Here is a 26,201-nt window from a genome sequence, read left to right on the forward strand (position 1 = left end):
CATTATCATCATCATCATAAATGCACGTTAGAATTGACTGCCAATGTTAAGGCACATTCTTATCATTAACATTATTATCATTCTTAATCAGGCGATGAGCTGACAGAATTGCTAGTATGTCAGACAAAATGCTTAGTGGCATTTTGTCTGTCTTTATATTCTGAATTCAAATTTTGCTGAGGTTGACTTTAGCTTTCATCGTCTCAGGGTTAATAAAGCGCCAGTTGAGCAGTGGGGTCAATGATATTGACTCACCCTTACCTGTAAATTTACTGACCTTGTGCCAAAATTTGAAATCTTTATAATTATTCTTAGTCTTCAAATTATTATTATCATATTTTACTTCTCAGAGTTCTAGATCTAACTCGCTCCAGTCATTTCTGTGAGAGCAGACAGCAACCTGTTGTCAAAAGTTTCAAAGGGTCTCTCAGGGTCTCTTTTCACGAATCATAAGAGTTGGTACCTAGATGTTAAATATCATGGAAGATTATCATTACTATTATTATTATTATTATTATACACTAATTAGTTACTTTATTTTTTTCTAGTTCAAATCTCACCATGGTCAATTTCAAATTTCATCCTTTTTAGATTGAGAAAATAATTCAGCAGTTATTATTGGAATAGATTCCCTCAAAATATGTAGCCTTGTACTTTTACAGAAATAATCTGTACAAAATAATTTTTACTGAAATAATCTGTACAAAAAGCTGAATCACCCTGTTGACAGTGGTGGTCTCTTAAGAGAACAATCAGAATAGAATTGATACTTTGAGGGAAGTCCACTTTACTGCAATTATTTAAGCTAAATATTTGATTTGAGAAATTTGAGAATAATTCACTCCCAACCAGTTTTCGGATTCCTAAAGAAGGTCATACAAACTACTCTTCTTCCTGTTATATATATCTATATAAAATGGAGTAAAATAATGAAAGCAGTTCATGCAATGCATAGTAGAACAATTCGTTTGAAGAATTCATGCAATTATTTAATTCAGTCCATGCCATTTAGTTTAACATTTACCATGCTGCAACAGCCATTACTTGAGATATTCAGTATTATTTAATGCTATTTGTATTGTTGTTGAAATGTAAGTTGCCTCTGATTGAGCAGAACATTGATCAAAAGCATTTAAGCCTTTATATTTACATCCACCTTAGCAAAAGTGGAGGTATTGTTTTCAATCGTGTTTGTTTGTTTGTTTGTCCATGGACAAGATATCTCAAGAACCGCTGGATGGATTCGGATGAAACTTTCAGGGATGTTTGGCCTTATGACTGGCACTGATTAGATTTTGGGATCGATCCAGTACTGGACAGGGATTCTGGATTATTTTTCCTGTTTTTTTTACTTAATTTTTGAGAGCAGCCGGGTTCATTTTTAGTATTATCATTTGTGAGAGAAGTTGAGTTCATTTCAGGTATTCTCATTTTAAAAATCAACTCTGGCTAATCGTTGAGAATACTTTGATGTTGCCTTGGTGGAGGTTTGCACTCTCTGAGTGCCCTTGATTTTATTGTTATCCATTTATTTTTACTCACAGTGTACCCTGAAGTAGATCATTATATTGTGTTCTTTTGCAAGATGGTAAGGTGTGATATTAAGGAAATTAAGAGTATATTCTTTGCAGGGTGAACAACCATGGAGCGAGGTCTCCATAGTTCTTGTAATCCTCCAGCTGGTAACCCAAGATGCAGACAGAATCTAAGTCTTCAGTTTCAGATGTAGTTTGCATTGTGAAACAACCCAAATGAAGAATATGCAAATTACAGATTGCTGGCAATCTTGTTTAGCCCCAGGTTATCTTCATTTGAAAAGATCTGCCATGTTTCCTTTTGTATATCAGAGAACTGATCAGGGTATCATTTATTATTAAAGTTGCAGCATGATTTAAAGGATGTTTGGATGCTAAGCAGGCTGTATCTAGAGTAATGCAAAAGTGAGCATAGCATTTTAATTAACTGACACAAGTCATTGAAATTACACATGTCGGTAGTGTAAATCATCTAATTTACAAAGGTAATATTCAATATAGTCTCTAACACAATACATTTGTGCCATTGTTGAATCCAACTCACAACTCCTTTTCAAAAGAAATAAGTGCACACATACACATGTACACAATTTACATGGGGTACAAGCGGTATTTGAGGACACATAATTAACAGTATATTGCTATCTTCAAATCAATTAAAGGTTTTTATTTCTTTTTGATCCTCCCACCATGTCCGGTAAAAATGAAAAGATGTGCAGTCATTGTTGCCATACAAGTGGCAGAAAATTATTTAGAAATTGCCAACTTTTTAAAAGTTGAAAAATTTTTTGTATATAAACTTCAGATCAAATTGGAAGCCTCTGATCGGAATGTTACAGTTACATCAAATGTTAAAGTTATATATATATATATATGAACTTTCTAAATATTTGGACCTTGTAAGGACACCACAATTCATCTAACAGGTTCAAAATGTTATTGGTAATGAACCCATAAAAGCACTGTGAAACATTGCCAAATGACTTTGGGTGTCAGAGTGGACTATAAGAACTTTGGTGTATTTAATAGAAATCGTATGCTCTGAGGAAAGGTCAATTCATGTCTGCAAAGGTATTAAGATCCATTTGATTCATGCCAAGTGGTTATTTAACAAGATTAAGCACTTCATGAACATGGCAAGCTTTGATTTTTCTCAGATGAGTAAAGTTTCAACCAAAAGTCTTACTAGAGAAATAACAGATGATTATGTGCAGATCCTTCTGATGTCCACAGGATGATGCACACCAATTTCAAGTAACTGTGATGGTTGTAGGAATGGTTAACAATGGAGGTCATGTCAAGCTATTTCATATGTTTCCCCAGGGCCTTAATGTTAGAGACAGTCGTTAAGCTCTGGATGGAAGAATTAAACTATGAGAGGTCATTTGTATTCCAATAAGATTCAGCACCATTTAACAAAGCTCAAACAACCCCTAAAATAACTGTCAGTTGATCTTTGAAGGCCACCATAATCCAGATGACATCCAAAATGAATAAGAAATATTTGGTGCAGGCATGTCAACAATTCCAATCCTGCATTCAAGCAGTCATTGAAGCTGAAGGTGGTTTCATAGAATATTTCACTCATGAGTTTGTTTCCAAAAACATGGTATTGCTTCTGAAGCTATCCTCTTCACCAGATTTAGCACCTTTAGACTTCCATTTCTTCCCCAAGATGAAATTGCCACTAAAAGGGCACCATTTTAACATCATTGTCAAGATCCAGAGTGAATCACAGAAGGTCCTTGACTCACATATGGAAAACGACCTTCAGGCTGGATTCCAAAAATGGCAGGAATGCTGGGACCATTGTATTTCTGCATAAGGTGACTATTTTGAAGTTGATGATAATAAAACTTAAGGAAATAAATTATTTTTTATTAAACATAACTAGTCCAGGAACTTTTTGATACCACCTCATATACATATATATATATATATATATATATATATATATTATATTACAAACGCACACACACAAACACTCACACATATATGCGCACGCATATATATATATATATATTTAATTAAAAATATATAAGTATTTATGCATGTATCTTGAACCATTTACATATGATCTAGACTTTTAAGAATTTTAAGTAGTCTCTAAGTAAAGAATATGAATAAAAAAGTGCTATATATGTAAAACATTCTAGCTTCCATGTCATCCAATATCAGTAACTATGTCATCAAATTTGTACCGCATGTGATGGAATTATTATAGATTTCCTGAAGATAGAAAAGGCTTGTAAATGGCACTAAATTGAAAATAGAGAAACTTAACGCTGAAACCAAAAATATAAAATAGATATTTGTAAAAGAGATTGTTACTCTCTTATACTCACCCTTTTAGTCCAAGTGTGTAATAGAGCAACCGTGGGATGTATAAAATATGAGTGTTACAACGTACAGCCTCCACAATTTTATCTGATACATATCCTGGTTCCAATATAGGCATCAGGTAAGGAAATCTAAAGAAAATGGAATTAACAGAAAATTGAAATATGCATATTTAGATGTGTACACACAGATGCCAATATACACACATACAGCTACACATCTTTATATAACACACACACACACAAATACACATACTCCTACACACCATATTTATACGACAGTGTGAGAGTGAGAGAGGGAGGGAAATAGACAATATGCTGGTATCTGTGTGTGTTTGTCCAGACAAAATTAGCTGGAATATTGCTTTTGTGTAACCTAATCCATTATTACACCACTCTATTGAAAGATAAAGAATGCCCATTTGTAAACGCCTCTTTCCTTGACCATGAGATATATATCTACTTCTGTCATATTTTAGTTCTTAATGCAGCCAAATTGCTTTATGCTAGTAAGGATCTTTTACAAACTGCACATGCTGAACACACCTGTAATTGAAGTTGTTCAGGTAACCATAGGTGATAATTACTAGTTTTAGTTAGGCTGAGTAATAGATTTAATGTGACCTAGTTTAACACCACTACCTGCATTTTGACTGTATTTAGCAGAGTGCACTCTGTTGAAAGCCTTCGCAGCAGATTTTTCCCTCCCTAACATTACGGTCTTGCGAAGCTTATGGGTGCAACCTTCCCTCCTTTATTTAAGCCATACAAAAATGCTTCTTTTGTTTTTTTGTTTTTTTTTATCAGTAAAAAACTCTGTAGCAGAGCTGTGACTAGCTGGAAACTAACACTGCCAGTTAGAGGTAGCAAAGTCATTCTTACCCATTGAAGGTAAATAATGCAGCATGTCTCAATGAGTTCATGTTTTCCTTTCTCTCACTCCCAAACATCAAACAATTCACAGTCAAACACTGACAGGGACATAAGGCGTTAGACAACTCTTTTATCTGACATATCCTGCAAAGTTATTTTTCATGAATTTTCATATGCAAATGTGACACAATTAAAAAAATAGAGAGGAAACATGATCACAGCATTGTATTAAGACAAGGATAGCATTGTGATAGATAACACAGTAATATTTGGGATGAACAATGCATTTAATTTGTAATGTGTTGCTCAATTTCCTTTAAGTGATGTTTGTGTCTTGTTTGTATGTGGAGGGAACATTAGCTATGATTGGGTTATTCAAAAAAGCTGTTGGTGTATCACTACAATGTTACCTTTGTATTACTACACAATCATTACTTCATTTTTATTGAAGATATATATGTGTGTGTGTGTGTGTGTGTGTGTGTGTGTGTGTGTACGCAAGCCTGCGTGCATGTGTGTGTGTTTCCTAGACGTCAGTATTCTATACAGAGGAGTTACTTAGTGAAGTGTTATTGATTATGTGAAGTGGATGTAAAATAAACAAGGAAATAAATAGGTGTCATGAGAAATAAGTATTTTCTTAGAGTTGGAGGCATCACTGTCTGGTTAAGTAGTTCTACTGTAGCCCAGGTTGACCAAAGCACTGTAAGTGGATTTGCTAAACAGAAATTGAAAGAAGCCTGTCATATATACATATGTGTGTGTGTGTGTATCTTCTTGTCTGGACATTACTCCATATTAGGGTGTCGTTACCATGCAAGTGGGGTTCACACATTTTCAGTCTCTTGTGAAAACATGTCAGGCCGTAAGGAAATATTAAATTGCTTTTGAAACAGGTTAGGGTTGGCAACAGAAAGGGCATCTGGCTGTAAAAAAATCTGCCACAGTGAATACTGTCATACTCATAAAACAATGATGAAGGAATGCTAGTTTACTGGGAGTGAATAAACTGGAAGGTCTAGCATTTATTTCCTTCAGCTAATTGAGGTAAACTAAGTTAATGGGGAATAATATATGCTGCCCCCAAAGAACCACCTGACCAGCTTTACAATGTTATTAGGCAAAAATGCTGTACAACTGATCTCTTGAATGAATGCCAGCAACAATACAGATAAACGTGGCTTTTGAAATTCTGATGATGGTGATGATGTTTGTTTGGCATTAGTAGTACTAATAGTAGCAGCAGCAGTCATAGTGATAATAGTGATGATAATTTTATTGGTGGTTGTAGTACTGATGATTGTAATGATGATAACAATTACCCAAACGATGATTATCAAAATGAAAGTGATAATAGTAGTAGTGCTGGTGTTTTGTGGCGATGATGGAGTCAATAAAAAATATGTTAATTATAAAATTTCCCACATATAATATTTGAATTTCATATGACCTCTGACCTGCCACACACAAACATCTGGCACAATGCATACACTAATGATGCACAAGTTAAATGTCAAATACCTGACACCAAGAAGAAAAACAATTATTAAATGTAACTTGGGAACTGAATAAGAATTAAAACAAAGTAAAGAAAAATACAAACAGAAAAATATAATTATCCAAAGAGCACTGTGACAGAATCAATTGTTAAATTGAATTATCCATCAGTAGGTGACTGGAATGATTGTCTTCCAGAAAAAAAATGTAAGTTGGTTGTAGCTTTTGTTTCCATGGAACATTGAAGGTATAAGTAAATTGAGATAGCTATTAGTAAAGGGTATGATCCAGGATTATAAGCAACTAAGATGTTACTTATTACCAGTATCATCACAGTACTACATTAAAATCACTCAATCTATTCCCTTGGCTTAGTTGAGCTACTTCCGTTAACTTAATTTTATTTAGTATTGAACAGTATGCAATATATATAAGTTGATGAACTGGCAGAATTGTTACTGCACCAGACAAAATGTTTATCAATATTTCTTCTTCTTTTGCATTCTTAGTCGAAATGTTGTTGGAGTTGACTTAACCTTTCATCCTTTTGGAGTTGATAAAATAAGTACCAGTTGTGCACTGAGGTTAATGTAATTGTCTAAACCAGTGGTTCCCAACCAATTTGTGGTCATGCTCCAATGAATCATTTCTAAAATCCTGATGCCCCCTTGTGATATCTAATTTTTATTATTCAAAATTTGGTTAATGTTTACAATATTACCCAGAACCAAAATATTAAAAAAAAAATAGTACAACGGATGTAGAAAAATAGTACAACGGATGTAAAAAAATGTGTAGGAAACAAATATGAATAAAACATGTGCGGAAAGCAATGGGTGGGGGAGGACTTTGGAAAATTTACAAGATCTGAGTTTTTCCCTCATACCTTTTAGGAAAATGTTTCTTTTTAAATGAAATTTTATATAAATACCTTTCAACTGACAGATTATGATTATAAAGAAACTTTTTGGGAAAATCTTTTCTGAGGTGTGGGGAGACGACTTTGGAAAATTCACAATATCTTAGTTTTTCTCCCATAACTCGGTGACAGCTTATATTGGAAAGTGGGTATAAATCCAAATTTTAAATATTCCTCTGAATATTGATGAACTTTTTTTTACTTGCACTACTCATTTTACGTATTTTTGAATCAGCATAACTACAGATTTCTGCCCCCACCCAGACTTTGGTTGATCATAACTTTCAGAAAAAGGAATATTTTTAACGAAATTGTCTACGAATATGTGTTATATCGTGTAGATGCCGAATATACAAAATTTTGGTGGGGAAGTGTTTTCGGAAAATTCACTGGAGTCCACTTCAATTCGTCTTAACTTTCAAGAAAATATATATTCTAAAATGAAATTCACTACAAATATACCTCTGTCCATGTAGATTCCGAGGACATAGGAATTTTGGGGCAAAACAATTGGGGCTATTTTTGAGAACTGTTCCCCACTCACAGGTGTTTCTGAACAAGTCGTCCATATTTGTTTCATATATATATATGTAATTCAAATTTAAAAAGTTCAAACGGGGAATTATTCCATTCAATATCATGTTTATTATAGAGATTATGTAACAAATTATGCTTTACACTTCTATATTTAACTGTGCCTGTATATTCCTTATTTTTGCTTCTGGTGTCTTCTGCCTTTCTTTTAGAACCGTTTACCTGGGAATTTACTTAAAGCGAAAAAAAAATATCGTATGCAACAGATAAGTCATCTTAATAACATATTTCTGTGTACCAGACATTTAGCTGTTATATTTAGCATAACGTGTTTTCTAGTGAGGGCTTCATTTGCCTTCATTGCATGTTTGTTACTTCAGTAGAAATCTACAGATGCACAAATGCACAAAATGGAGAAGATGAAACAATATGGACGACTTGTTCAGAAACACCCGTGAGAGGGGAACTGTTCTTAAAAATAGCCCCCAATTGTTTTCCCCCCAAATTCCTATGTCCTCGGAATCTATATAGTCTGAGGTATATTTGTAGAGAATTTGAATAAAAAATATCCATTTTCTTGAAAGTTAAGACTAATTGAAGTGGACTCCGGTGAATTTTCCGAAATACCCCATTCCAACCCCTCCTAAAACACTTTTCCCCCAAAATTTTGTATATTCGGAATCTACATGATATACATATTTGTAGACAATTTCCTCATTTTTCTGAATGTTATGATCATCCAAATCGGTGGAGGTGGGGGGGGGGGGGGGGAGAAATATGTAGTTATGCCTTTGAATCAAACACGAAAAGATTTCAGTATAAACTTTCGGAAAATATGCTCAAAAAGAAACAAAAAATATTCTGTGAATCTTCTCAGCTGCAAAAGCCTTTGTATCAATGATGGAAGTTTTTTCTTACCTTTTAGTTGAATTCGCATACTGACTGGTGGGAATAAAATGACCTGTTAATTTTCATTTCTGTTCATAAATATATATATACCTGTGTGTGTGTATGTGTGTGTTACCAGTACTATAAATCTCTCTCCCTATCTATTTATCTTCTCCCTTCCACTCTCTCTCTCTTTCTCTTGCTTCGTTGATGCTACTCCTTACTTCCACTCCATTTCAACCCATTTCACACCATTCAATTCCTTCATCTCTCACCCCCAACGCCATTTATTGCCCTATCAACACTCTGCAACACCACATTTTTCTTTTGTACCTAGATTTTTTGTCGCCACAGATAAAAGAATCAATACTCTTAGACATACCTGCACACATAAGTCTGTCTACAGTTTATTTTTCCATAGGGAATTAAGATGGCATTGCTTTCAGTACTGACCAGTTCTATACTACATGCAAGCACGCATACACACACACAAAGAAACCACACATACACATACTCGTTTGTAATTACCTACATGTTTTCAAATACCACTAAATCGAAGGAAATAATCTATTCCCTCTTTAGTGACATCATATCTTATGAATAAGATGAAAATGACCTGCTGTCTCTAAAGTGTCCAAAATTTGATAAAATTGTCCACAGAAGGGATGTAAGGAATTTTTTTTTAAATAACTTATTCTCGAATTGCCCCCTTTCTATCATGATATACTAAACATTGCATACAAAAGGTATAAAAATTCAGCATAACTCTATGCATGCCTCACCAAAATATTAGCATACCCCATCGGTGGGGCATGTTCCCCACATTGGAAATCATGGGTCTAGACCCTCCTTCTTTCAAGTCTTGTGTTTATATTAGGAAGAATTATGCAATATATATCCCTGCATCACTGTATCAACCAGACTATAGGATGTTGTTATACATCACTGTTCATAGTACACTTCCTTGCTTTGTTGTAGCTTTCAAATGATGCCAGCCTGCAGGCTAGGCAGGCAGGACAGCATTCTCCTTGAATGTGACACCAGTCTGTTGCAGGGTTACCCATTTAGCTTTAAGTGGACTGAGCAATGTGAAATGAAGTGTTTTGCTCAAGAACACAAACACACTGCTGATATGGGAATTGAAACAACAGTCTTGCAATAAAGACTATTAGATCCTAACCACTAGGTGACAGGAACTCACATACATACAGTCATGCACACACACATGCATGCGTACACACATATAAAGAAGAAAAATATACCAAATATAAATCCCTGATCTATTGAAATCATTTTTCTTTGAAGAGAGGAATAAATAGCAATTGTGGCTAAATCCAAGAGTGAGGAGGAGGAAATAAAATTAAAAATCAAGAATTTCTCAGAAGCTGACATGCCATTAAAGAAACGGCAGTCCAATTCTTTAGGGTAAAGAGTAAGCCTATGGACACATACTGGTATCATTACAGCACCTTGAGTCCAGCAATCACAATACTTAGGCATACATAAAAAGAATGGAAAACATGTTGGACCAAGAGTAAATAATAGAATTCAAAAGAAAATAAATTTGGGGACAATAATTGAAATTCAATCTAATTTATATGCTTTTCAGTCTCAGTAATAATTTATTTCATTTTACTAATGAATACACTTTAATTTTATCAGTTTTGAAGTGGAAGAAAATAAAAGTTAAGTCTGAAAGAAAGGTAACATATTTGAAGGCATAAAAGACACAAGGGCATTTTAGGAACATTCCACTTTCAGCAAACCATATTCAAGGAAAAGACATTTTTAGTCAGTCAAACAAGTAATGTATGACCAACTTCTTACATAAGACCAGGCTTATATTTTAAGACATTATTTTCATAAACCAGTACATCTCTTATGCCTTGAAATACAGTTAACTGAATCTTAGTTTCTATTTACAAAGAGAAGTGTTTGGTAGACTTACCGAACTTTTACACCATTGAACATGCCTGTATTTATATAGAAAGGGCAGACCACTGTTGTGTGAACACCATCTTTGCCTAATACTTCAAGTTCAAATCGAAGACTCTCTTCAAATCCTACCACTGCAAACTTGCTGGCACAATAATCAGTAAGGCTATTGACACCAAGGAGACCTGCTGCACTTGCTACAGTTACAACATGTCCATGGTTTTCTTTGATCATAGTTGGTAGAAATGCTTTCACAGTCTGAAAATGGCAAGGACTTGATTAATGTAAAGTTTGTATGAATGACAAAGTGAATGAGGCAACTTATAATAAAGGTAATGATGACAAAACTTGCTTTACTAAGTACATGTATATAGCTGTAGGCATAACTGCTGTGTATGTGATAGAAAAGTTTGTTTTACATCCACGTGGTTTCAGACTGAAAGCCTACTGCATGACAACTTGAGTAAACTTTGTACTAAAGTATCATGTCAACCAATGCCTTACAAGGTATGTATGGTAGCCAGAAACTGTACGGAAGTGTGTGTGTGTGTGTGTGTGTGTGTGTGTGTGTGTTTGTGTGTCATTGTCTTTGTTTGTCTTTACATGATTATGTTTATGTTCATTTATGCCACTCAGTCTAGTGGTTCAACAAATAGGATTTGATAAAATAAGAACATGATCTAAATATGAAAATAAGTACAGAAGCTATTACAGTTAACTAAATCATTGAACGTGGTGCCTCAACAGGGCCATAGTTGATAGACTTCAACTTACAAAAGAATAAAAATGTAAAAGAATAAATATGGTTACTTTGATGCAATATTACACAAAATTTACTGAGAAAACTAACATGCCTATGGGTTTTCAAGCCAAACCTGTATGTTAAACAATAGTAAACAATTTGTCTGTACAATATGTGTGCAAACAGAAAAAGAAACATAACAGCTGAGTTGAAACAAATATATAATTGTTTTCTATTTTTCAGTCCACAAACATATGCAAATAGATTGTCTACAACAATTGTAGCATCAATTAGCCATTTAAAATCACACAAAGACTGTTAACTTCATTTGATCATTTATTATACTTTGTGCGTTTTTTTGAATGATTAATATGTCTTCCATGCTGCAATCATAGATCCAGAATTGCTTACAATCTTTGTAACACTGTATTACAATGTTTATAATACACAGTATTACCCAATAAATATGTTCTATAATATAGTAATGAAACAACATCAGTAATTTAATGTTTGATCTCAATACCAAGAAAGTATTAGATATGCTAATTTGTCTATCCAGTTTACTCACTTTAATTACTGAATATTAGTGACTTTATAAGCAATGTGCTTGTAGATAAGTCAAGGTGGTACACAGCTAATAACAATGACTCAAACAGGAGTTGGTGGTACACAGATAATGATGATGACTCTGACAAGAGCCAAAACATATGTAAGACTATTTCCATTTTCTTTTGTCTGTACATATATTGTACAGATGAATTGGTTAGAATTGTTGAACAGGTTAGAAAAAAACAAACAAAAAAAAAATTAACAAGCTATAGATACGCTCAACAGTACATTGTAGCAACAAACCAAAACACTAATTTAACATGCTTGAATCCTATTAGTAATCATTACAACATACATGTGAGAATTTAAATAAATATCAGGCAAGTCAGTGTGGGAGGATTCATGCTTTGGAGGAGTTGAATGCAATTTTACAACACAGTTGCTAATATCAATCTATGTTAACAGCAGTAATAGCAACATCACTGTAAAATTGCATTCAACACCTCAAGAGCTTGGAGAAGCATGAATCCTCCCAATGAAGGGTTTATCAGTGTTTGCTTGATTTTCTAGAAATAACAGTTAAGTTTTGCCTCAAAACAAAACCTACCATTGTGACAAGTGAAGGACTCTGAGAATAATGTAATGCTAGATATAATGGTCCCAATAAAAGTAAGAAAGTAATGGCTGCAGAGTCCTTCAAAATATTTCTGCTCAATCAAAGTTTGGTTTAGAGCTAAATACAAACAAAAGAAATGAATTGTGCCTTTCCTGTGGTTCTTTCTTATAATCAAGTGAACAACATTATGTGGTAAATCTTTTGGTTACAGATACATGGAAGTGCTGCTGATGAGGTGTGGCCTGAAAATCTTTATCAGCCCTGAATGTAGAATGTGTATCATATATATATATCCAGTCAACAAGCAACAGTGGGAGTCAATATGTATTGGTTTAACCAGCTAGAAATAACAGTCAAATTTCCCCCGAAATCTCACTGGACTGTTTCTAGAAAAAGAAAGAGATGTAGTTCTTGATATACTAAACTTAAAAGTATAAGATGTGAGGGTCATAACTTCAATGTCTTTTATGCTAGGGGTTTGCTGAACCAAGACTGAGAGATTTATAATTACACTTTGGATATACTCTTGGAGTGGATGGCATTAGGAAGGGCATCCAGCTGTAGAAACTCAGCCAAATCAGATTGGAGCCTGGTGTAGCCACCTCGTTCAGCAGTCCTCAGTCAAATCGTCCAACCCATGCTAGCATGGAAAGCGGATGTTAAACGATAATGATGATGCTACAACAAGTATAAACACCTAGTGGTGTAACTAAATACTGCAAACAACTTTTTTTCCAACACTGTGCTGCTTTTACAGTCCACTGACCAACATTTCACAAAGGACAAACCAGCTGTTCATTCTTCCAGAGTTAATAAAACTAATACTAACAAGTTAAGTACTGTGGTCAATTTAATAAATTATAGCGCCTCATACCACATCATAATTTGAGGTTATGATGTAAATCAATACGTTTACACATACTAAAATTATTTTAGCACTTGTATATTCTAGTTGTGAAATTATAATGTTAGCTGTTAAGTGCATAAATACAAGTTCAAACTTTACTGCAACTGCTTTTTTATGCATTTTTTGTTCTATTTAAAAAATACTTACTATCCTGATTTTTCATGAATACATGATAATATAGCTTAATTTATTAGTTATTCTAAGTAGAACAGATAATGGTGCATGCTGACAACATATAAAGTGGAGATAGATATATGTAGGCAACTAGGTACTATATTTGAATGTATTGCCTAAGGCAGTGCTTTACAAAATTGTTCTGTAACATAACAGATAAACAATTTTTAAAAAAGTGCCTTTTATTGGCACTGTTGCAAAGGGATATCGTAACTTTTAGTATAGAAATAAAAGTCCTTTTAAGTTCTAATATAGGTTAGGAACACCAAGATATCCAAGAAAAAGACACAAAATGTGACAGTAGTTTAATCTAGAAATAAAAGGCAGATATAAGTATTTTCCTTATATTCTCTAAATATTAAAATAGTTCCCAAAATTAACAACCTTAATGTATATCTTGGTGCCGTATACCACTGATTATACACAAATATAGAGATATTGAAATGTGAGGAACAGTTCCAGATACATAGTTATTAACAGCAACTTAACTCTGATTAGGCAGATCTATCTGCCACTAGTCTCTTTTATTGTGAGAAAATACACCCAAGATTCTTCAACATCATTCGTTTTTTGAAGAGAATAGGATACGGCTTGAAACAGATTTGTGCTAAAAGCAAGTCAGGCAGCTTCAGAGAGGTTCCCAAGTAGGCATGCATAATATATCGAAGTGTAGTGAGAAACATGTACAACTGATCCATAATATGATTAACAAGACACAAAAACAATAAAAAAGATACCATTATCAACAATAATTCAGTAGTAATGTAGATACTACCTACCCAGAAGTGTGCCATTGTATTGACATCAATAGTTTTTTGTATCAATTCATCAGGGCACTGCAAAAATTTTCGACCAGTCACAATGCCAGCATTGTTTATTAGTATATGAACCATTCCAATATCTTCGTTCACCTGAGAAAATAATGAACAAAAGAATTAATCTTCAGCATGTCAAAGTCTTATCCATAAGTCATATAAATAAAAATCTGGACTCTGATTCTGGAGATTTGCCCTTCATCTCAGAAAAGATGAGAAAGTGATAGACATAGGTTTGTAACTTTTATAGGAAGCAATCTAGAATCCAAGGGAACTTGTCTTTGTCATCAACAGTATGCTTAAAAGAGAGTACATATAACCTGCAATTGACTTAATATATTTTAATTATTAATAAAGTACACACTAAAGACAATGTATTTGGAACATATTATGCTGGGCTATGGATGACGTCACCAGATGGCAAGACTTGAATTTCTGTACAATCTTTCTTTAGCTGCAGAAGGAGGAGGAGAGAAAACTCAAACCATATATCATGATCTGAATATAAATTTGTTTGCTCATTTACTTTTATGACTGGCAGAAGTCTGAAACAATAACAAGGTCTTGATCAAACTGGAAAAACTCTCTCCCTCTAACTTTTCAACCCACATACTTTCCTCCTATCGTTCCTTATTCCTCACTGGTTTTAACACAACAGGGTATTCAGTCTACTTGCACTACATCTAATTTTCATTCACATTACTCTATGCTAGTGAGATTAAAGTGCAACTGGATGAGCACTCCACAGACACGTGTACCCTTAACGTAGTTCTCAGGAATATTCAGCCTGACACAGTGTGACAAGTCTGACCCTTTGAAGTAAGAGTGAGAGAAAGTTGTGGTGAAAGAGTACAGCAGGGTTCGCCAACATCTCCTGCCGGAGCCTTGTGGAGCTTTAGGTGTTTTCGCTCAATAAACACTCACAACGCCCGGTCTGGGAACCGAAACCGCGATCCTATGACCGCGAGTCCACTGCCCTAACCACTGGGCCATTGCGCCTCCACATTACTCTATGTACCAAATGAATAACCAGCAAAAACGCTACATTAAGTAAGACAGAACTAAAACAAACCACAGTCTGATGACAGCAAGCAAGGTTTTCCTTGCCTTGTAAAATTAATGGCTCCCACTACTTATGAATGTAAGTGCAATGCAAGACTTGAAGTTCACATCATGTAGCTTGATGGCTACCAATAGTGAAGTAGATTGAATCATGACAGTCGATTTGTTTCGTTTTTCTGTTTCGATTTGGCAATTTTAATGTACAATACAGTCATCATCAGTAGCAGCAGTAGTGATAGTGGTGGTAGTGACAATACTGTACTGTTCATTATTGTAATTAAATGACATAAATATTAAACCATGTATGTCAATTCTTTTTATGAGTTAGTCATGAAATGACTGACTGTATCCATGAATCCAGCCCTGGACTACTGATATTGATGTCAATGATGTTATGTCAGAGATATATTTTCAACAAATAGGCTAGTGGAGTGAGTCATATAATTTTTAATATAATAAAGCATAAGTGAGAGAAGCAGTATTAATGAGTGAGAGAAGCAGTATTATTAGTGAGAGAAGCAGTATTAATACCGAAAGCAATCTTAATATCCAACTTAACGTGCATGTTGTGTTACTATTAGGTGTTCTAACAAAACATTCACGTTCAGTTGAATACAAAGTTTGCCTTTTGGTATTAATACTGTTTCTAACACTGATTATTTTATTATAAGCCTGCTGGCTATTTGCGACATCAGTGTCTGACAAGTTACTGTAATTTTATATATCGTTGGCAGTGAGGTTTGGCTGAAGAGACAGTTTCGTTCAGATTACGTGATCTGACAGTCCCGGCACCTATAGCAGATGATTCTCAGCTGCCAACGAAATGAACGTGTGCTTTCATGCACCATGTGTCCTCAAGAGACGGCCTTTCAAGGTGAGCACTACAGTGTTCGGCATTCTAACAAAACATCCATGTTAAGTTGGATATAAAGGTTGTCTAATAACAAAGTTTTGGGAATGGTTTATTTAAATCCTTGCAACTTGGAGATTAATTAATTGTTGTTGTTACTGTTGTTGTTTAGCCTAGGATCAACCTTTAATCACCTAAAAGGATACATAATCAAAAAATCTAACCATGGCACTCAATGAAATATTTTGATATCTAGAGAGCGTCATCTTTATACAATATTCTTCCATTTTTTTTTTTTTTGTGAATTTGTTAGGGTGTAATTTGACTGAAATTTGGTTGCTATTACTAGCAGTTCAAGAAAAGAGACAAGGTATTTCTCCTCAGGTATGCTATTGTTGACCATCTGGACATACAAGTCATTAATCCTGTTGTAATGAGATTTTTAATGAAATCTTAATTACAATAAGTAACTTTAACATAAGCTGTCATGTATAGGTTGATATTAAACAAGATAAATGCAAAAACTACCTGGTAGTCAATACTGTGAAATCATTCAAGTGGTTTCTCAAACATAAAGCGACATTTTGTGGTGTTGTTATAATAAATTAATTCAAAATTGCAGAACAAACTTAGGATCCTAGAAAACACGTATCTGTCAAGGTAGGAAATTAATGAACAGCTCAAAGTGTAATAATTTAGTATAGAGCTCAAAAGAGGAGCAGTTTAATGTTTTGTGCAGTAACCTTCATCTAAGGGTGATGAGTCAACTTTCAGATATTAATGGTACTTATTTTATTGCCAATAAAAGACAAAAATGTAAACTCAGAACAGTTGGGGGCTGATCTCCAGTATATATTAAAAAAAAAAAAATAGAAATAGCAAAACCAGTGTTTCTCCTCTACATAAGATAAAGAAGAAAAAAACAGAAAAATATGTTCATCATGAGACCAATATCTTCGTTGTAAAACTGATATCTGAGAAGAAAACTTGTAATACGTTTTTCCATGCAAGCATTGCAAAACACATGCGAGAAGGTGGACTATTAATGCTGGATTAGATTGCCTTGACTCTCACCCTTTCCTTTAAACTCTAGCTTACACTTGCTTAGTCAAAAGAGATTAATACATCAAGAAAACTAATTACGAGACCTGTTTTAAAATGTTCTCTTCCCAATTTAGTTAACTGTTTTAGGGTACACTTGTGGCATTGTATTTCACCATATACACAGGCACATTCCACCAGTTAATGCCTTTATATCTATTTACATATGAATATATGTGCACACGTGGACACACACAGACACAGACACACACACACACCATATTTACTCCTTTATCGGCTGAAGAAGGCGCACTATCTCATACTTGATTGTAATTGAAAAACAAATGGGATTTGCCATATGTACAGAGTAAAGCGAAAACTGAAGGGAAAAATTTTGTACCAAGATTTAATACTAAATCAGTTCAATTTAAACATGAGTAAATAGAGAACACACACACATACATACAGATATGCATGTATATAGGTAGGTAGGTAAGTATATATGTACCATCGTCATTATCATAGTCAATAAGTAACGTCTGTTTCCATGGAGGCATAAATTGGATGATTTAAGAGGAATGCACGAAGCTCCAGTGTCTGCTTTGGCATGGTCATTAGGGCGGAATGTTCTTCTCAATGGCAATCACATTACAGAGTATACTGGGTGCTTTATACATAGCCCTGGCACTAGTCTAGTCACCAAGCAACTTGCAAGACTAGACCTCTCAACTAAGTGGGGACTAGTATTGAGGGAGGTGACTTTGCCTCAGGTGTTGAGCGATTACGGGAACTAATTTAAAAGAATGTAATTACATTACTTTATAGATACACTTTCAAATGCATGTATTCAATATTCAACAAAACCAATACACACACACACACACACACACACACACACACACACACACACACACACACACGAGGGAGTGCTGAAAAGTTCCTGGCTTTGGGTAAAAGAAAATACATATTCCAATCTCAGATTCATGCACCTAATGCAGTGGTCATTCAGTTTCGCAATATCCTTAAATCCAAGAACCCTTTGTATATATATTCTTTCAGATTTTCTGTATATGTTTATTCCTTAAACTTTCTTAATCTTTAAATGCCCTGTCCCAATATTGCAAAGGCATGTCAGTCCTTTAAACTGATATTGGTCTGGTGCATCAAGTACCACAAGACCAGAGGTTATGAGGATGCGGGACATGTATGGAGTTACCTTCTTTTAGAAGAGTAATTAAGGAGCTGCGCTGGGTCCATTGTGAACTGTGTGATCGACCTTCTTTTCGAGATAATTCCGATGGTAACTAATTAGCACGTAGCTGAGACCCTGACAGGTGCTACTGCTCCAGGTCAATGTAGACCAGGCAACAATAAGGACCATGGTGTGGCTTCCATATTCCTCAAAATCCTGGAACTCATGAGTTAGAGTCCCGCTGCTAGAAGCACAATTATATACACGCACACACACTGCATGTATACATACAGTAATACCTCACTTTATGAGGATCAAGTTTACGAGATCCCGGATTTACGAGTTTTATTTTATAATGAATATAAATAGGTTAAACAGCCATTTTGTGTGTGTCTGGCAATGTCGCAACATGTAGCAACACTGGTTCCGACGCGTCTACACAGCTGCATATAACGACGAAGTAAAATGACAGCATCAAATTCCATTGCAACTATGGGAAATGATTGCTCTGTTTGCCGAGTTCTTGTTTTACGAGCAATCTCCGAGAACAAATTAACTCGTATATCGAGGCATTGCTGTATATGCATACACACACACACACGTGTGCACACGTATGTGAGAATTGTTGCCTCATACTTTAAACCACCAAATTAAACATAAACGCACCAGGCTACAAATAGGCACATAATTACCTACACAGTTAAGTTCTCAGTATTACCATCAAAAACAGGTTTACACATGCATACATACAGACAGACACATACAAAAGAATAAAAACACATTCATAAAATATGAGCGCGCACAAACACACACACAGGCGTGATATATTGTTATTGACAGCACCATCGTCACTGGCTTTTCTGCACACCACACAAATTATCTACACGCGCGAACATTGTAAACCTAATGATAAAAATGCCGATCGTTGGTGCATATATACAGACATAAACATACAGAAAAAAGGTATGCACACAAGTGCGAAATACCAAAAGACACACGCACACGCAAGCACACAAATATGTAACCACAACGATATCACACTCACTAATATGTATCCTTGAACACCCGCTATGTAACCACACGCACACACACACACGTAAGCAGAAATATGCAACCATTTGGAACCACACCTGAAATATATTATATACATGTATATGAATGTAATGACATTCATGCAAAGAATATACTGATACACACACACACACACACACACAAAATGTATATGAACCCGCACACATGAAAGGCTAAGTTCAGTCTTTATCGTAATAATCGTTACCCCACTTGTGAAAGCAATTGACATACCTATATATTTACACACACATACACACAAATACTGAGAAACAGCGGGGACTGACACACACACACACATTCACACTAACATCTTTAAATCTACACACAAGCAACCAAGCTTACAAATATGCGTTTAGTTATATGCAAATTATATGTACAAAGAAGAAACAAATATTCTCACATTCATATACGAATCATTAGTCAAGACGGGAGCACCTACGCGGTTGCTTGATCTGCGAGAAATAGCAGCCGTATTTACCGCAGAAAAGCAACAACAAAAACGATACATTGAATAATGTAATCTTGAAAGCGGTGTCTAAAAAAGAAAACGCGAGAATGTTTTACCGTTTGAATACGCTTGATCAAAAGTTTGCTCATCAAAGTTGGCGGTCTCTTTATCCATAGTTGGTTTAACGTCACACCATCTGATACAAGTTGATAATTTCCCGGGTTATTAATCCCGTTTACGATAATTATATTTATTAGACTTTTATTGAATTGATTGAAATGTGATAAACAAAGCTACCTGATGAACATCAGAGATAGAGTTGATCGAAACGAAGTTTAGATATAACTATTGTAAATATACTATAAGATTATTGTAAATACACACTTTAAAGAGTTAATAATCCAGAAACATTTAATATTGATTTCTAATATTGGAACAAGAGCACATATTTTGAATATGAGCACAAATTTATAAAATGTAGACAAGGGCACCAATTTTGAGGAAGAGTATATTTTATATAATTGTCCTTGGTATTTCTCTGGTGTGTATTTCGTCGCCCGAGAGCGGTTGAAAGGGAAACCTCGCCTTCTTCACGATTTGAATCCATTAGATAAAGCGGCAGCAAAGCATATTTCGTTCAACATTTCACTGACAATTTCTTCCCTCAACTCTCTATTCTTGGAAAAAGTTAATTCTTGCATAGGTACAAGTCTCAAAGTCAGAGGAGGGATATAATCGATAATGTCGATTCATAATAGTTTTATTGACCTGCAGAAGGATGAAAAAATAGATCTCATGAAGATCTAAATTTAGAACGTAAAGGGTTGTAATTAGATACCACTTGGCGTTGTAAAGAGTCAGCCAATCCACGGCCCCTCGAAAATTAACAGCAACGCCTTTCCAACAAAGAACAACATACGGCTTTTCTACCTTACTGCATTTAGCATTTTTAATTTATAGGATATTATTACTTTTACGTTAATTTCATAATTCACCTTGAAAATTCCTGAATATAAAGAGAACTTGAAATTTTGGAGGAAGAGGGTTAAATGTTGTAGGAGTTTAAGCAATGAAATATCAACTTCAATATTTTTACTTATTTTATTGGTCTAGAAGTGATGAAACTTCACTGCAGCAAGATATGAACTTGAGAACAGAATAAGAAGCTAGCAGCAGCAGAACAAGATCTTAACAACAAAAGAGCAACAGTGGGATAACAATGGTGTGGCAGAAGACAACGACAAAGGCGGTGAGGTGAGCTGGTAGAAACGTTAGCACGCTGGGCGAAATGCTTAGCGGTACTTCGTCTGCCGCTACGTTCTGAGTTCAAATTCCGCCGAGGTCGACTTTGCCTTTCATCCTTTCGGGATCGATTAAATAAGTACCAGTTACGCACTGGGGTCGATATAATCGACTTAATCCGTTTGTCTGTCCTTGTTTGTCCCCTCTGTGTGTAGCCCTTTGTGGGCAGTAAAGAAATAAGACAACGACAAAATCAGCCTTACCTTTCGAGCCGTTTCATAAATCTCGTCTTTGTTACCGAGATCCACTGTATACTGGTAACAGCTACCACCAAGTTCTTTGATTGCTTTGGCAGTTGTATCATTGCCTTGAACGTCAATATCCCAAAGGACCATTCGACAACCGAGTTTGGCAAACCGAAGGGCTAGCTCACGGCCGATTCCGCTTCCTGTAAATGAGACAAGAAAGAAATATTAAACTAGTGAAAAGGATGGTATTATAGACATGGGACACTTAATTTGGCAAATTGATAACATATCACGTGATCATGTGACTGGCCAGAACATCAGAAGTTGTTATACATTACAAACGCAATGCGCGTTGCATCGTTTTAGCAAGGGGAGCAAGCCAGCATTCCTCCTGATCAAAAGAAGGACCGAGGCGACGTGGAACGAAGAACACAACGTGCAACCCGGTCTGGGAATCGAACTACGATCTGGCGATCGTAAGTCCAACTGCCTAACCACTAAGCTACGAGTCTTCACATAGTATTTACTGATGCAAATATTTCAGTATTTTGATATTCTGACCCATGTTTCTTATTCCCAACATTTCCAGAATTTCACAAAATTTATGACTCTTTCTTCAATGATACCAAATCTTTCTATCTAATTCTAACTCTCTCTCTCTCTCTCTCTCTCTCTCTCTCTCTCTAGCGGCGCAATGGTCCAGTGGTTAGGACAGCAAACTCGCAGTCATAGGATCGCGGTTTCGATTCCAAGATCGGGCGTTATGAGTGTTAATTGAGTGAAAACACCTAAATCTCGACGAGGCTCCCGGCAGGGAGTAGTGGCGAGCTCTGCTGTACTTTTTCACCACAACTTTCTTTCTTTCTTCCTGTTTCTGTTGTACCTGTATTTCAAAGGGCTAGCCTTGTCACACTGAATCTCCCCGAAAACTACGTGTCTGTGGAGTGCTCAGCCACTTGCACGTTAATTTCCCGAGCAAGCTGGATCAACTGGAACCCTCGTCGTCGTAATCGACGGAGTGCCGTAGTAATATATATATATATATATATATATATATATATGATTTGATTTGATTTGATTTGATCTAGTTTCAGCTCATAAGTTGTGGTCATACTGCTGGAGCACTGCCATTTGATGTTGCTACATAATTTTACTTCACGAATGCTATTTAGAAATTGACATTTGGTGCACGAGAGAGCTTGATGCCGCTGCCTTCATCTTGCTGTGAAGTTGGTTAATCTGGAATACTTGACAGTAAGAGGTCCAGTTTCGTTTTGAAAACACCTACATCCACCCCATGCAGGTCTCTCAGGTCCTTCGGGAGGATATTGAAGAGTTGTGATCCCCTAAAGCCCAGGTTGTTGCAATATCTTGTCCTCTATCTTGATGGCAAATTTAAAGTCCTTGGCACTATGCAGTGACGTTCTGTTCTAGTATTAGTGTAAATCTTGATGTAAAAGTTTAGGACAAGTCCCTCTATGATCTTCCAGATATATATTATGGCATATCTTTCTCGCCTTTCCTCTAAGGAATAGAGTCTTCATCTTTTGTGTCTCTCCCAGTAGCTTATATGCTGCAGAGAAGCTATCTTCTTCGTGTAGCTTTGTAGGATTGCCTCAAGCTCTGCAATTAATTTTACACAGGTTGGTAACCATAGCTGGGAGCAATAGTCAAAGGGACTTCGGATAAATGTCCTCCAGAGGATCATCATGGTTATCCGATCCCTTGTTCAAATGTTCTAATAATCCATCCCAGTCAGTCGCCAGCATTTCATTCTTATATATATATATATATATATATATATATATATATATATATACATGTATTCAACAAAACCAACATGCAGGAGGGAGTGCTGAAAAGTTCCTGGCTTTGGGTAAAAGAAAATACATATTTCCCTCTCAGATTCATACACTTAATGCAGTGGTCCTTCAGTTTCGCGATATCCTTAAAGCCAACAACTCTTTGTATATATATATATATATATATACATACAAGAATAAGGGCAGGGAATCGTCCGGCGACGTCTCTCACTCTCTACTACGATCAATTACTGAAACACAACTAAAGACTTGTTTTGTTTATGCTTTTCCCTCCGGTCTTTTGTTCTATGTGTGCCATAAATATCGCCATCCGTTTAGAGAAAAATTTGTAGTTTAGAATCAGTAGTTCTTTGACTGCTATTTCTAAATTTTCAGTATGTTGGAGAAGCAACTCAATGCTAATCCCTGTATATTTATGATGATATATATATATATATATATATATATATATATATATATATATATATATATATATATACTTATATATTCTTTCAGAATGAGAGATGAAATAGATATTTGAAGGGAAAATTTAATCAAGTATCCATCATTTATTTTTCTTCTCCATTTTCTTTTATTAACTTTATCTATACTATATATAAAACAGAGATGTGTGTGTAATCGCTTTTCACGTGAAAACGGCTTCACTATTTACTTCCATACTTGTGATACATAAATAATTTGACGTCGGATAAATCTTAGGCTCTTCATTTGATTTTTTTTATCTCTAATTAAAAATAAATAATATGGCTTTATATTTAAGATTCCCTTCTTTAAAAAGGTTTCCCAATGTCAACTTCCGGTACGGACGTGAAAAAACGGCGACGTCTCTCACTCTCTACTACGAACAATTACTGAAACACATATTTACGAAGTTCATAAATTTCAATATTCCGTACAAGACAGTTTTTAATGTGCTTTTATTTATACGATTTTTGGGCGTTCCAAGATCATCTCATATATTCTCTCTCTCTCTCATTCACACACTCCAGGTTTGATTTCGTTCTGAACTCGCACACTTCGTTAATTTCCGTAAATAAATTTTCTATTATTTTTGTTCTTTTTTGGCACATGTGTGTTTCTGTATGTGTGAGTGAAGGGGTGTGTTGTGATGTCTACGTACATACATAAATGCATATGCATACATCTTTTCTGTGTGCATATCTTCACGTGTGTGTGTGAGAGAGAGAGAGATAGAGAGAGAGAGAGACAGAGAGATGTTTCAGTGACTCTCTCTCTCTCACACATACGTACAAGAAATGTATGACTATTTATGTATGTACGTATAATTGTCGACACACCCCTTCACTGGCTCTGCCTCTCTGTCTGTCTGTCTGTCTCTCACTCACACACACACACAGCACACACGCGCATACACACGTGTGTCTTTGTAAATATGTTTGTATATATTTGTAAGAGACAGAGTGTGAGTGAGTCAAGGGGTGTGTTGTCATATGCATCCATCATTTTTGGATGTATGTGTGTGATACAGAGTGAGAGAGCGGTGTGTATGTAGTACTAGCAGAGGCACCCGGCGTTGCTCGAGAATGAAATTGTTGCTTATATACTTGAAGAAAAAAAGGCAAAATATGCTGTATAGAAATTTGAGAGGACATTCTGTAGATGGACTCTCAGATGAATGATGGCTGGGCGCCTCTCATGAATGGAGAAAGTTGAAGATGTGCCAAAAAGCCTCATTGGTACTTGGAAACTTTTACGAAAATTAAAATGGGGATTAAATGAAAAAATGATTTACGTGAATATCCTCACAAGAGTAATTGAAATAAATGGCGATTGTGGAACCTCCCACCCACGCGCGCGCGCGCATACACACGTGAGTCTATGTAAATATGTTTGTATACATTTATGTATGTGTGTGTTTGTAAGAGAGAGAGAGGTTTGTTGTCATGGATACGTACATGCATAAATATACATACATCTTTGGATGTATGCATATGACAACACAGCCCTTGACTCACTCGCACTCTGTCTCTTACAAACACGCACGCGCGCGCAAACACACGTGTCTTTGTAAATATGTTTGTATACATTTATGTATGTGTGTGTTTGTAAGAGACAGAGTGTGAGTGAGTCAAGGGGTGTGTGTGAGACAGAGTGAGAGAGCGGTGTGTATGTAGTATTTACTCTCTCCCTCTCTCATACATACTCACACACAAAATAGAGAGTGAAGCTTTTTGTCGTTGTTACGTCAATACCGGAAGTTGACATTGAGGAACCTTTTTAAAGAAGTGAATCTTAAATATAAAGCAATATTATTTATTTTTAATTAGAGATAAAAAAAAATCAAATGAAGAGCCTAACATTTATCCGAGGTCAAATTATTCACGCATCACAAGTATAGAAGCATTTGGTGAAGTCGATTACACACACATCTGTTTTATATATAGTATAGATCTACTCTCTCTCTCTCTCATACACACGCACACACACAAAGATGTATGCATATTTATGCATGTACGTATACATGACAACAAACCTCTCTCTCTCTGTCACACACACACACACACTTCCATTTCATCTGATGTGTGATACTCTGTGTGTGTGTGCGTGCGCGTGCGTGCGTGAGGGGTTCCACAATCGCAATTTATTTCAATTACTCTTGTGAGGATATTCACGTAAATCATTTTTTTCATTTAAGCCACATTTTAATTTTCGTAAAAGTTTTCAAGTACCAATGAGGCTTTTTGGCGCATCTTCAATTTTCCAATTCATGAGAGGTGCCCGGTCATCATTCATCTGAGAGTCCATCTACAGAATGTCCTCAGATTTCTATACAGCATATTTTGCTTTTTTCCTTCCAGTATATAAGCAACAATTTCATTCCCGGGCAACGCCGGGTTGCTCTGCTAGTGTATATATATAAGTTAATAAAAGAAAATGGAG

At 35.5% G+C, this 26,201-nt stretch overlaps 1 protein-coding gene across 7 annotated transcripts in view; it reads right to left on the reverse strand.

Moving 5' to 3' along the window:
* LOC106884518 (epidermal retinol dehydrogenase 2) overlaps positions 1–26,201 on the reverse strand; it is a 336,544-nt gene that overhangs the window by 14,929 nt on the left and 295,414 nt on the right. For all 7 annotated transcript variants that reach the window (XM_052967041.2, XM_089350683.1, XM_052967043.2 and 4 more), the window contains exons 3-6: positions 21,493–21,677; positions 14,288–14,419; positions 10,534–10,778; positions 3,881–4,006 (exon numbers count right to left, since the gene is read on the reverse strand). In XM_052967041.2, coding sequence (XP_052823001.1) covers positions 3,881–4,006; positions 10,534–10,778; positions 14,288–14,419; positions 21,493–21,677 — 688 coding nt within the window. The remainder of the gene's footprint in view (positions 1–3,880; positions 4,007–10,533; positions 10,779–14,287; positions 14,420–21,492; positions 21,678–26,201) is intronic.

This window comes from Octopus bimaculoides, chromosome 4, assembly GCF_046866305.1.
Source record: "Octopus bimaculoides isolate indiv1 chromosome 4, ASM4686630v1, whole genome shotgun sequence".
In the NCBI taxonomy this organism is placed as follows: domain Eukaryota; kingdom Metazoa; phylum Mollusca; class Cephalopoda; order Octopoda; family Octopodidae; genus Octopus; species Octopus bimaculoides.